This window comes from Physeter macrocephalus, chromosome 13 (assembly GCF_002837175.3).
Source record: "Physeter macrocephalus isolate SW-GA chromosome 13, ASM283717v5, whole genome shotgun sequence".
NCBI classification, from domain to species: domain Eukaryota; kingdom Metazoa; phylum Chordata; class Mammalia; order Artiodactyla; family Physeteridae; genus Physeter; species Physeter macrocephalus.
The window spans coordinates 19,989,276-20,003,002 of NC_041226.1; the positions used below are offsets into that span (position 1 = coordinate 19,989,276).

Consider the following 13,727-nt stretch of genomic DNA (forward strand, 5'->3'; position numbering starts at 1 on the left):
GGATCCTCCCGGACCGGGGCACGAACCCGTGTCCCCCGTATCGGCAGGCGGCCTCTCAACTACTGCGCCACTAGGGAAGCCCTATAATTAACTCTTAATGCAGCTTCCCAACAGTTTCACTTGCCTTAATGCTTCTGCATTTTATCCTTCTATATTACCCGAGAGCAGAGCTATCTTTTTAAAAAAGCCTCTGGTATTACTTTTCTGCTGTAGAATATTTGGTAGTTTCCCATTGCCCAGTGAAGTAAAGTTCAAACTCTTTAGCTTAGCGAGCAGTAAAGCCGTTCTCCACCCCTGTTCATCCATCTTGTTGTCCTTACTGACTGCCGCGTCCCTCTGCCCTCCCATACCCTTTATTCCAGCCTCGGTGAAAGCTCCCCATTCTCAAGCTAGCCAGCTTCCTCATCTTCAGTACCGTTGTTACTCCACCGCCAACTTGATGAATCATTCCTTTATCCTCCAGAATCCAGTTCAGGTGTCACCTTTTCTGTAGTCAACATTCTTTGACGTTTTAGAATAAGTCTTATACATAGGCATACCTTGTTTTATTCCACTTTATTGCACTTTGCAGATACTGCATTTTTTACAGATTGAAGCTTTGTGGCAACCCTGTGTCAAGCAAGTCTGTTGGTGCCATTTTTCCAACAGCATTATTTTAAAATTAATACTGTTTTTATTTTATTTATCTTTAAACTTTCTTTTTTCAAATTTATTTTATTTTATTATGACTTTTTTTAAAATTTTTATTTTATATTGGAATAAAGTTGATTTATAATGTGTTAGTTTCAGGTGTACAGCAAAGTGATTCAGTTGTAAATATATATCTGTAACCAAGTCCAAGCTCATACTGCTCACCACATGACAGGCTAATAAATCAAGAGATGAGTTGTTGGGGCAGGGAATAGAGACTTTATTCGGAAAGCCAGCAAACCGGGAGGATGCTGGACTCATGCCCCAAAGAACCATCTTGCCTGAGTTAGAAGTCAGGCTTCTTTTATACTAAAAGGGGAGGGGCTAAAGTCAAAAATTTAGGTCAGCCTCCTGAGGGGCTATGTTCATTTCTTCCTCCCTGCAGTCATTCACGGGTGGGCCTGGTCAAGATGTTTCCCTTGAGCTCAACAAAGGTGTTTTTAGCTTAATGCTCATTACCTGGGAGGCAGGGCTCCCAGAGATGGGCCTTTATGTATAATTTAAGCTTATAGGCAACGTCTCTTTAGTAATTAACTTGTAATAGAATATAAAGGTTCTTCCCTATTACATGTTTTTCTTTTTCAGATTCTTTTCCCTTATAGGTTATTACATACAGAGTTCCCCATGCTATACAGTAGGTCTTTGTTGATGATCTATTTTATCTATAGTGGTGTGTATATGCTGATCCCAACATCCTAATTTATCCCTCCCTCCCACCTGTCCCCTTTGGTAACCCTAAGTTTGTTTTCTAAGTCTGCGAGTCTGTTTCTGTTTTGTAAATAAGTTCATTTATATCATTCTTTTAGATTCCACATATAAGTGATATCATATGATATTTGTCTTTCTCTGTCTGACTGACTTCACTTAGTTTGATAATCTCTGGGTCCATCCATGTTGCTGCAAATGGCATTATTTCATTCTTTTTTATGGCTGAGTAATATTCTATTGTATATATGTACCACACCTTCTTTATCCGTTTGTCTTTTAATGGACATTTAGGTTGCTTCCATATCTTGGCTATTGTAAATAGTGCTGCGATGAACATTGGGGTGCATATATCTTTTCGAATTACAGTTTCCTCTGGATATGTGCCCAGGAGTGGGATTGCTGGATCATATGAAAGGTCTATTTTTAGTTTTTTAAGAAACCTCCATACTGTTCTCCATAGTGGCTGTACCAATTTACATTCCCACCAGCAGTGTAGGAGGGTTCCCTTTTCTCCACACCCTCTCCAGTGTTTATTGTTTGTAGACTTTTTGATGATGGCCATTCTAACTGGTGTGAGGTGATACCTCATTGTAGTTTTGATTTGCATTTCTCTCATAATCAGTGATGTTGAGCATTTTTTCATATGACTGTTGGCCATCTGTATATGTTCTTTGCAGAAATGTCTATTTACGTTTTCTGCCCATTTTTGGATTGGGTTGTTTTTTTGATATTGAGCTGCATGAGCTGTTTGTATGTTTCGGAGATTAATCCCTTGTTGGTCGCATTGTTTGCAAATATTTTCTCCCATTCTGTGGGTTCTTTTCGTTTTGTTTATGGTTTCCCTTGCTGTGCAAAAGCTTTTAAGTTTGATAAGGTTCCATTTGTTTATTTTTGTTTTTATTTTTATTACTCCAGGGGTGGATCAGAAAAGATCTTGCTGCTATTTATGTTAGAGAGTCTTCTGCCTATGTTTTCCTCTAAGAGTTTTATAGTATCTGGTCTTACATTTAGGTCTTTAATCCATTTTGAGGTTATTTTTGTGTGTGGTGTTAGAGACTGTGTTCCAATTTCATTCATTTACATGTGGCTGTCCAGTTTTTCCAGCACCACTTATTAAAGAGACTGTTTTTTCTCCATTGTATATTCTTGCCTCCTTTGTTGTAATTAACCGACCATAGGTGCATGGGGTTATTTCTGGGCTTTCTATCCTGTTCCATTGATCTGTAAATGTGTCTTTGTGCCAGTACCATACTGTTTTGATTACTGTAGCTTTATAGTATAGTCTGAAGTCAGGGAGTCTGATTCCTCTGGCTCTGTTTTTCTTTCACAATATTGCTTTGGCTATTTGGGGTCTTTTGTGTTTCCATACAAATTTTAAGATTTTTTATTCTAAAGATCTGCAAAAAATGCCATTGGCAATTGGATAGGGATTGCATTGAATCTGTAGATTGCCTTGAGTAGTATAGTAATTTTGACAGTATTGATTCTTCCAATCCAAGAACATGGTGTATCCTTCCACCTGTGTCATCTTCCCATTTCTTTTATCAGCACCTTATAGTTTTCATAGTACAGGTCTTTTGTCTCCTTAGGTAGGTTTATTCCTAGGTATTTTATTCTTTTTGATGTGATGCTAAATGAGAGTGTTTCCTTAATTTTTCTTTCTGATGTTTTGTTGTTAGTGTATAGAAATGCAAGAGATTTCTGTGTATTAATTTTTGTACCCTGCAGCTTTACCGAATTCATTGATGAGCTCTAATAGTTTTCTGGTAGTGTCTTTAGGATTTTCTCTGAATAGTATGTCATCTGCGGTGACAGTTTTACTTATTTTATTTCTTTTTCTTCTCACTGTCATGGTTAGGGCTTCCAAAACTATGTTGAATTAAAGTGGTGAGAGTGGACATACTTGTCTTGTTCTGGATCTTAGAGGAAATGCTTTCAGCTTTTCACTGTTGAGTATGATGTTAGCTGTGGGTTTGTCATATGTCTTTATTATGTTGAGGTAGGTTCCCTCTATGCCCACTTTCTGGAGAGTTTTTAATCATAAATTGGTGTTGAATTTTGTCAAAGGCTTTTTCTGCATCTATTGAGATGACCATATGGTTTTAATTCTTCAGTTAATGTGTATCACACTGATTGATTTGTGGATATTGAAAACTCCTTGCATCCCTGGGATAAATCCCACTTAATGATGGTGTATGATCCTTTTAATGTATTGCTGGATTTGGTTTGCTAGTATTTTGTTGAGGATTTTTGCATCTATGTTTATTAGTGATACTGGCCTATAATTTTCTTTTTTTTTTTGGTATTTTTGTCTCGTTTTGGTATCAGGGTGACGGTGGCTTCATTAAATGAGTTTGGGAGTTTTACTTCCTCTACAATTTTTTGAAATAGTTTCAGAAGGATAGGTGTTAACTCTTCTCTAAATGTTTGATAGAATTCGCCTGTGTAGCCATCTGGTCCTGGACTTCTGTTTGTTGGGAGTTGTTGTTTGTTTTTTTTTTTTTTTTTTTTTTTTTTTGCGGTACGCAGCCCTCTCTCACTGTTGTGGCCTCTCCCATTGCGGAGCACAGGCTCCAGACGCGCAGGCTCAGTGGCCATAGCTCACGGGCCCAGCCACTCCGCGGCATGTGGGATCTTCCCAGACCGGGGCATGAACCCGTGTCCCCTGCATCAGCAGGCGGACTCTCAACCACTGCGTCACCAGGGAAGCCCTTGTTGGGAGTTTTTAAATCACAGGTTCGGTTTCAGTACTTGTGATTGGTCTGTTCATATTTTCTACTTCTTCCTGGTTCAGTCTTGGGAGATTGTACCCTTCTAAGAATTTGTCCATTTCTTGTAGGTTGTTCATTTTTTTGGCATATAGTTTAAGAACAACTAATGGTTAATTGGAAAATACCTCCCTTGCTACTTTTTGAGCCAATTTTTTCCACTTGCTTGAATTCTGGGTCTTCTTCTGTTTGAAATATTCCCTTGAGCTCTTTCTTCTTTTGGGAGAATTCTCACCAGAAGCCCAAATCTAATACTTGATTGACTTCTAGCATTTTTGCTAAGGAATCTTGATGACACTGATGAGTGTGAAGTTAGTCAAGTTAAAATGATCCTTATTATTTCTTCATTTTGACCAACCACATGCTATGGATGGTGGTATTAATTTTTCTGTAAATATGTTGACTTCGTGAAGAAGTAACACCCCCTTTGGGAAGCAATGGATGCTGCCTTTTGTTCTGAGTAGGTCTTAGTCTGAGAATTTCAAATCTTTGCCTTAGTATAACCAAAGAACTATTACATCTCACCCTTCTACTCTGGAGCCCAGTAAATTCGTTTCTTTTCTCAGCTTTACTTGCTGTAACATAATTTGTCTGTTTTGCTGAGTAACCCTAGTATGTATTTCATGTCCACCAAGTTCAGGAACTGTGTTTCTGAGCCTACCCATTCAGTATAATGGTCTTTGAGAACATCTCCTGACATTGGACAGCCCAGTAGTCAATCTTGAGATCTTGCCTCTAGATTGATAGGCTCCTGGGCTGTCTATATGTGGTGTGTTTACCTGATGTTGTCGGTACCTATAGGAGTGCATATACTTGGTATTCATGTACTCTTTGCTTGAGATAGCATAGCTAAGTAATTTATCAGTTATGTTAAATTTGAGACTAAATTGAAATTCTCTTGTATCTACATTTGACCAATTTATCCCTCTCTATATTTGATTCTTGATTGTCAAGTATAGCATTTTCTGTTTGGTGAAGTGTATTTATCCACTGAAATTTTTTTTTTTTTTTTTTTTTGCGTTACACGGGCCTCTCACTGTTGTGGCCTCTCCCGTTGCGGAGCACAGGCTCCGGACGCGCAGGCTCAGCGGCCATGGCTCACGGGCCCAGCCGCTCCGCGGCATGTGGGATCTTCCCAGACCGGGGCACGAACCCGTGTCCCCTGCATCGGCAGGCGGATTCTCAACCACTGCGCCACCAGGGAAGCCCTATCCACTGAAATTTTGAATCATTTAAATTTTCCTCAGGAACCTCGGTGTTTCTGAAACTTTCTCCTTCAGCTTTCCCGTTGTACATGATCACCTGAAGTGCTGAGTTCTCTTTTGCTTCCTCTAAAAGAAGCTGTAGTTCTTCTGCTTCCCATTCTCCAGGAGTGCCAAAAAGACTTGGATTTGTCGTTAATTTGTAGTCCCCCTCACTGAATCTGTTGACAGATTGGTTAAAGCCACCTTCTTTCTTGAGGCTCTCTGCTGCCTGTGGTAGCCATTGTCTTAGAAGTTCATTTTTCTTTTTCTCTGATTTTCTCGTGCCGTATCTGCCACATTGTTTTATTTGTTCATCTCTAAAGAAAGACTGGGTGACAGTAGGCAAGTGAGAATTTCTCTCTTTTATAATCCTGGAAATGGTTTTTGGTGGTGATGGAAGAGATGTCACTTTGGTTTGCCACCTAAGACTCATTGGAACCCCTCCACAGAATGAGACTGCTCCAGTGTGATTGGCTTTCCCAAAAGTCCCATTATGTGGCCAGTCACACATAGATACTTATACTGATTCTGTGATATGTGAAGTTTGTCATTATCCTATGAATGAACTTTTTCTCTTTGCACTTTTTTAATGAAAAATGAAAAAAAAAAACCCTCATTATTGTAACCTCTTGACTTTAGAATGTAGTGGTTGTGAAATTTGGCATACATTTTTTTACTCTTACCTGATTATATAGGCTTTTAGTATATTATTGGGGTGGCCAAAAAGTTCCTTAGGTTTTTAAGTAATAATGAAAGACACATTTTTCATTTTCACCAGGAACTTCATTGAACACCGTATTCACCCTTTTGTTCCACTACCTTCTCCCATTTTTAGGCAACTTCATAATTCCATCTTCCCAAAACTTTTTATCTTTTTAAGCAAAGAACTGTTCCAGGTGCCTTTTACAGTCTTCCAGGGAATTGAAATTTTTTTCATTAAGAGAATTTTGTAAAGACTGAAATAAATGGAAATCTGAAGGTGCAATGTCTGATGAATACTGCAGAGGAATCAGAACTTCCCAGCCAAACTGTAACAGTTTCTGCCTGGTCATCAAAGAAACATGCGGTCTTGTGGTATACTGATGGAAGACTATGCATTTTCTGTTGACTAATTCTGGATGCTTTTCGTGCTTTAATTTGGTCTAATTGGGAGCAGTACTTGTTGGAATTAATCGTTTGGTTTTCCGGAAGGAGCTCATAATAAAGGACTCCCTTCCAATCCCACCGTATACACAACATCACCTTTTCTGGATGAAGACCGGCCTTTGGTGTGGTTGGTGGTGGTTCATTTCACTTGCCCCACGATCTCTTCCGTTCCACATTATTGTACAGTATCCACTTTTCATCACCCGTCACAATTTGTTTTAAAAACGGAACATATTCCTGACGTTTCATTAGAGAATCACATGGCAGAAATACGGTCAAGAAGGTTTTTTTCGCTTAACTTATGTGGAACCCAAACATCAAAGCAATTCACATAACCAAGCTGGTGCAAATGATTTTCAGCGCTAGGTTTCAATATTGTGTGTCAGCTATCTCCCGCGTGGTCTAACGTTGATTGTTCTCGATTAATGTCTCGATTTGATTTCTATCAACTTAAACTGGTCTGCCTGACTCTGGAGCATCATCCAGTGAGAAATCTCCAGCACAAAACTTCGCAAACCACTTTTGACATGTTCGATCAGTCACAGCGCCTTCTCTGTACACTGCACAAATCTTTTTTTGCATTTCAGTTGTGTTTTTACCTTTCTTGAAATAATCAAGCATAATGTGCTGAAAATGTTGCTTTTTTTCTTGCATCTTCAGTATTAAAATGGCTACACAAAAATTCACCAGTTTTTATAAGTGCTTTTTTAAATGCATACTGATATGACAGCTGTCACAGTACAGTCTAACAAAGTTGTTTCAAATGAAGCGCTTAGCCACTAAGCGCTGCTAGAGCCATCTACAGAAAAAACCGAACGAACCTTTTGGCCAATCCAATACTTTGTAATATGTGATAGAATCAGGTAGTCTTTGGAGGAATTTAAAAAATAGAAACCTATAGGTAGATTGTAGTCTAAAAAGTTTTTCTTAACCTGTGTAACGCAGAGGTCATTGTGGAACAGAAACCACATTGATAGGAGTCTTGAGATTTCCCCACCAGCCTATTAATTGTTTACCTGGGGCTTCCCTGGTGGCGCAGTGGTTAAGAATCCGCCTGCCAATGCAGGGCATGGGTTCAAGCCCTGGTCCGGGAAGATCCCGTATGCTGCGGAGCAACTAAACCCGTGCGCCACAACTACTGAAGCCCGCACACCTAGAGTCCGTGCTCCACAACAAGAGAAGCCACCGCAATGAGAAGCCTGTGCACTGCAACGAAGAGTAGCCCCCGCTCGCTGCAACTAGAGAAAGCCCGTGCGCAGCAACTAAGACCCAGTGCGGCCAAAAGTAAATGAAAAATATAAATTAATTTAAAAGAAAATTATCTGAAGTGTAGTATCACAAATACTATAGGACCTAACCCTGTATAAGTTATATTTGTGTGGAAATGTGGGAGGATTCTAATTTGGCATGCCAGGAGTACAGCTGCTTCCTTTGTAGCGCCACGGACCTCCCACTCCCATAATGAGAGAGAGGACAGGGGGCCTTCAGCCTCTCTTCACCCTTGGAGTGGACAGAGGTTTCCACTTTGTCCTAGACAGTTAGTGAAGAGCACTGAATCTTACAGACCTCTCCCTCCCTGTACGCCTCTGCCTAAAGTGAGCCCTCGTAAGGTTTTCTGTTGATTTATACTCCCAGATTGGCAAGAAAGGGTCATTCTGCATCTCCTACCATACCCCCAACCCCTTAGAACCATCCCTTCCCCCACAGAAACCAGCCTTTATTTAGGCCAGGGGTTCTCAGCTCTCTCCATCTCATTAATGGGGTGCAGAAAAGGGCTAATATAACATGCTGTTTTCATAAAATGTCTGTTTAATCCATTAGCAAGTCCTGTCAACTCTGCTTCCAAAATATATCCTAAATCTGTCCATGTTTTCCCATTTCCATTACTAAATCCTAGTGGCTAGGATTTAGTCAAAGCCAGTGTCATCTTTTGCCTGGGACACTACAAAAACCACCTAACTTGATTCCCTTTCTAGCTCTCTTACAGTCTCTTCTCCAGATAGTTCAGCAGTTGTTTAAAAACGTAAATCAGGTCATGTCCTTTGCCTGTTTAAAATAATCCAGTAGCTTCTCTTTGCATTTAAGAGTGAAATACTAATCCTGTACCCTGACCTACAAGGCCCTACACAGTCCAGCCCTCCCCCTCCCTCTCTCTTTCACTCCCTCCCTCCCTCCATTGTCCTTATTTTGTATCCTGCTCCCTGGTGCCTGCTGTGCTCTGGCCACATTTCCTCAAACCCATCTTTGAGCCAGTGAGCTAGCTGGGTCTTTGACCAAGCAGTCTTTCCTCCCACATCTCCTGACTGGCTTCTCTTGTTTAATTCATGTTTTACTTCAAAGATATTCCCGTAGAGAAACCTTCCCTGACCACCCAGTGTAAGTAGCCAAACTACCTCACCGACACTCTGTGGTTTAACACTCTGCTTTATTTTCTTCCTAACCCCTGTCACTCTGGTTTTACTTATATATATTTTTGTCTTCTCTATTAGAATTTAATTGCCATTGTTCACTTTACTAACCCAAGCATCTAGAAAGTGCCTGGCACATAATAGACACTCAAGAAATATTTGAATGAGTGAATGAAGACTTTTTATTCCTTTATCTACTTTTTTCATTAATTAGGTAATTAATTCATACATAATGGTGTATGGGAGGGAGGTTGAGTCCAATTGGCACCATCCACTAAAATAGCCTGAGGCCAGTGAGTGGAAGGTGGAACTATGAAGGTAAAAATAGCATGGCAGCCAGTGAGAAGGTACAAACCCTGGGCTGACCAGTAGTGTCAGGTAGTTAATTGTGAAGCTGTCCTCTCCTGGGTAATTTCTGAAGTAAGTCCCATCTATCAACAGTTTTGAAACTAATATATAGAATATTACCTGCTACACATTTTTCCCAATCATTCAACTGTTTTTCATGTAGAAAATTAGCATATTTAACAAATGAGCATTCTAGAAATATATGATTTATTATGTGTAAGTATCCCTCTTAGCTGATACCTGTTTGGTTAATTTAAAAATTTGCAGGTGAGAAGTTCTGTGTCACAACTACTCAGTTCTGCTGTTGTAGTGGGAAAGCAGTCTTAGCCATATGTAAATGAAGGGGCATGGCTATCATCCAAGAAAAGTTATTTACAAAAGCCACAGATGGGCTGCATTTGGCCTGTAGACCCCTTATGTAGGAGTTTTTCTTGCATAAACCACGCATAATGCACTGTCTGCATTTTCTACTTCGGTTTCTTTAAAGTGAAATGAGCACTTGGACACTCATCAAGCAGTCTTAGGGCAGGCTCTGAGTTTTTATGACTTTACTTCTGGTTCGATAGTTATTCTTTGCAAACCTCTGTTAAGTGTTTCCAAACTTAGGTTTTTATAGAAACAGTTTTTCCTATTCACAGTCATACTTCATTTGTATTTATATACTCAATTTATACAATTATAGTAAAGTTTGAATAAATGGTTCTGGTAACGAACACAGCTGAGTCTTGGTGAGAATGCACTGTGCTAGTGAGAGCTGAAGTCCACAGTCAAAGTGGCCTGTGGGGCAATAGCTCTGAGTACTCAGCTTGCTGTGGGTACCGTGAATCCAGCAAGTCAGTCAGGTGGAGATCAGGTAGAGCCTCTCTTGTATTTACTGTGCAAACTTTGTTTTTGTTTTATAGAGAACTTATAGAAATGCTGGCGATTTCAAGAAACCAAAAGTTGTTACAGTCTGGAGAGGAAAACCAGGTAAGTGGTTTCTTTTTGAATTAAACACAAAAAACCTCCATCATTTCTACAATTTCCTATTTATATTTACTTTGTGTGAGAACAGGAAGATCAGATTCTATTAAATTATTAATTGCAGTTTTTAAATTGATTTTTTTGCATCATTTAGGTAAGATATAATTGAGATATAATTGACATGTAATATTGTATTAGTTTAAGATGTATATCATAACAATTTGATATAGGTACATAATGCAAAATGATTACCACAGTAAGTTTAGTTAACATCCATCACCTCACATGGTTAAGTTTGTTTTTGTTGTTGTTGTTGTTGTTTTGGCCACACCACGTGGCATAACCCACGCCCCCTGCAGTGGAAGCGTGGAGTTTTAACCACTGGACTACCAGGGAAGTCCCCAGTTTTCTTTTCTTTTTTTTTTTTTTTCCTTAAACAAATTTTATTTATTTATTTATTCATTCATTCATTTATTTATTGCTGCGTTGGGTTTTTATTGCCGCACACGGTCTTTCTCTATTTGTAGCGAGCAGGGGTTACTCTTTGTTGTGGTGTGCAGCCTTTTCATTGCAGTGGCTTCTCTTGTTGTGGAGCACAGGCTCTAGGGCACATGGGCTTCAGTAGTTGTGGCACGCGGGCTCAGTAGTTGTGGCGCACGGGCTTAGTTGCTCTGCAACATATGGGATCTTCCCGGAGCAGGGCTTGAACCTGTGTCCCCTGCATTGGCAGGCGGATTCTTAACCACTGTACCACCAGAGAAGTCCTTTCTCTTCTTATGATAAAAACTTCTAAGAAAATTGCAGGGAAAGTGGAACCTTTTCATGTACCTGTTGACCATTTGTATGTCTTTGGAAAAATGTCTGTTCAGTTCCTCTGCACATTTTTTAAGAACTTTTTAAGTTGCTGAGATTTATTCTCTTAGCTATTTTCAAATTTACAGTACTGTATTCTTAATTATAGTCACCAAGGTGTACGTTATATTTCCAGAACTTATTTATCTTATAGCCTGGAGTTTGTGCCTTTTGACCACCTTTACCCATTTTGCTGCCTTCCCCCTGGCAGCCACCAATCTGAGCTCTTTTTCTATGTGTTTGGCTCTTTTTACATTGCACATATAACTGAGATCATACGGTGTTTGTCTTTCTCTGTCTGACTTATTTCCTTTAATGCAATGTTCTTAAGGTCCGTCCATGTTATCCCAAATGCCAAGATTTCCTTCTTTTTTTGTGGCTGAATGATATTCCTTTGTGTGTGTGTGCGTGTGTATAGATTTACATCACGTTTTCTTAATCCATTCATCCATTGATGGACACTTAGATTACTTCCATGTCTTGGCTATTGTGAATAATGCTACGGTGAACATATGAGTGCAGATATATTTTCGAAAATAGTGATTTCATTTCCTTTGGATAAATACTCAGAAGTAGAATTGCTGGATCATATGGTAGTTCTAATTTTAATTTTTTAAGTAACCTCCACACTTAATGGAATGTTTTCCGCAGTAGTTGCACCAATTCAGATTCTAAGGGTTCCCTTTGTCTCCACATTCTCACCAACATTTGTTATCTTTTGTCTTTCTGATTATAGCCGTTCTAGCTGGTGCAGGGTTCTATCCGGCTGTGGTGTTGATTTGCATTTCCCTGATGATTAGTGATGTTGAATACCTTCTCATGTACTTTTGGCCGTTTGTATATGTTTGGAGAAATGTCTGTTCATTTCCTGGTGTCAACTAATAAAATCATCTCAAATTTTACCTTCCCTGAGAAATGAATAAACCTGCTCATTTTGGCATATTGTTAGTTCTGAAAGGTTTGTTTTATTTTGTGTGAAAGAATAGCATATAATTAGAAAAAGCAAAAAACCTTGATATTAATCTCTTCTAAAATAATCATAGGTAGGCTATTTTTAACAATGATTAGTAAACAGTACTTTGAAGGTGTTAAAACATTATGGACTAGCCAATTCATGTGTGGATTCTTTGTTTCATTGGAATGTAGTTCTTCAGTATTCTGTTGTCTGCGTTAATCACCTATTATCTGACAGGTCCTGGAGTTGTTAATTCATAGAGATGGGGAATTTCAAGAACTAATGAAATTGGCACTTAATCAGGGAAAAATCCATCATGAAATGCAAGTTTTAGAAAAAGAAGTAGAAAAAAGAGACAGTGATATTCAGCAACTACAAAAACAGCTAAAGGAAGCGGAACAGATACTGGTAAGTTGATAGAGGCTGGTTCTTAATGTAAAAAAAGGATATTATTTACTCTGTTTCTGAAAAATAAATCTATTACAATTTTGAAGTGGTAGAAAACTTGAATTTCCAAGTCTAAAAGTGACCCCTTGTCACTTCGGTTAGATGAAAGACCATGTCATTCCCTTTTTTTAAAAAAATATTTATTTATTTTATTCGTTTATTTTATTTATTTATTTGGCTGCATCTGGTCTTAGTTACGGCACGCAGGATCTTTTCGTTGCGGCGCTTGGGCTTCTCTCTAGTTGTGGCGTGTGGGCTCGAGAGCGAGTGGGCTCTGTAGTTGCAGCACGAGGGCTCTCTCGTTGAGGCGCGCAAGCTCAGTAGTTGTGGCACATGGGCTTGGTTGACCCGCGGCATGTGGGATCTCAGTTCCCTGACCAAGAAGAAGGCGGATTCTTTACCACTGGACCACTGGGGAAGTCCCTCCCTTTTTAATTATTGTTTTCCGATAGTCTGCATTACTTTTGAACCATATTTTCATTATTTGAACATTTCACAAGTTTGAATTAATAGAAATGGGAAGTTTTACTTTTATCCTATCCTAAGTTTTCATTTGTTAATAGTCTAAATCTCTACTTCAGTTTTAGAAATAATTTTTGAAATCAGTAAAAGTATATACCAATTTTATATATTGATTAAAATTTACATTTCTTTAGTCTTCCATCCTAAACTAGATGGGATTTGGATATATGTTAAGGACTCTAGTTTTTCCTTTCTTGTTCTTGGCTACTATTTCAAAGAGACAATTTATTTGTTATTATTTGCTCAGTTATTTCACTAAATACTAACTAATGTAATTGTTATATGGTGGTATTGCAGGAAGACCTGAGTTTGATTCTCATACGGACCAGACATTGCTGGCTCTTCTCTAGATTAGATTTCCAAAAGACAGTGAACACAAGGTCTATAAAAAGTCTAAATTTTATGATTTAGATAGTGGCAGCTAACAGTTACTAAGTACTAGTGCACCAGGCCCTGTACTTCGCACTTTATGTGTATTATCTCAATCTTCATAACAATTATATGAGGTCAGTACCGTTATTCTATTTTTACAGATAAAACCATGATTTTATTTTTTATTATGTATTTATTTTTTTGTGGTACACGGGCCTCTCACTGTTGTGGCCTCTCCCGTTGCGGAGCACAGGCTCCGGACGCGCAGGCTCTGCGGCCATGGCTCACGGGCCCAGCCGCTCCG

At 39.0% G+C, this 13,727-nt stretch overlaps 2 protein-coding genes across 3 annotated transcripts in view; one reads left to right on the forward strand and one right to left on the reverse strand.

The window, feature by feature from the left end:
• The window catches only part of MED4 (mediator complex subunit 4), a 23,937-nt gene that overhangs the window by 1,265 nt on the left and 8,945 nt on the right, over nucleotides 1-13,727 (forward strand). For both annotated transcript variants that reach the window (XM_028497388.2, XM_007103391.4), the window contains exons 2-3: nucleotides 10,215-10,281; nucleotides 12,320-12,490. In XM_028497388.2, the coding sequence (XP_028353189.1) occupies nucleotides 10,215-10,281; nucleotides 12,320-12,490 (238 nt within the window). The remainder of the gene's footprint in view (nucleotides 1-10,214; nucleotides 10,282-12,319; nucleotides 12,491-13,727) is intronic.
• Nucleotides 12,640-13,727, reverse strand: part of LOC112065412 (nucleotide triphosphate diphosphatase NUDT15-like) — a 21,548-nt gene continuing 20,460 nt past the window's right edge. The window contains 1 exon segment of the mRNA XM_024125930.3: nucleotides 12,640-12,902. The gene's annotated coding sequence lies outside the window, so the exon portion shown is untranslated.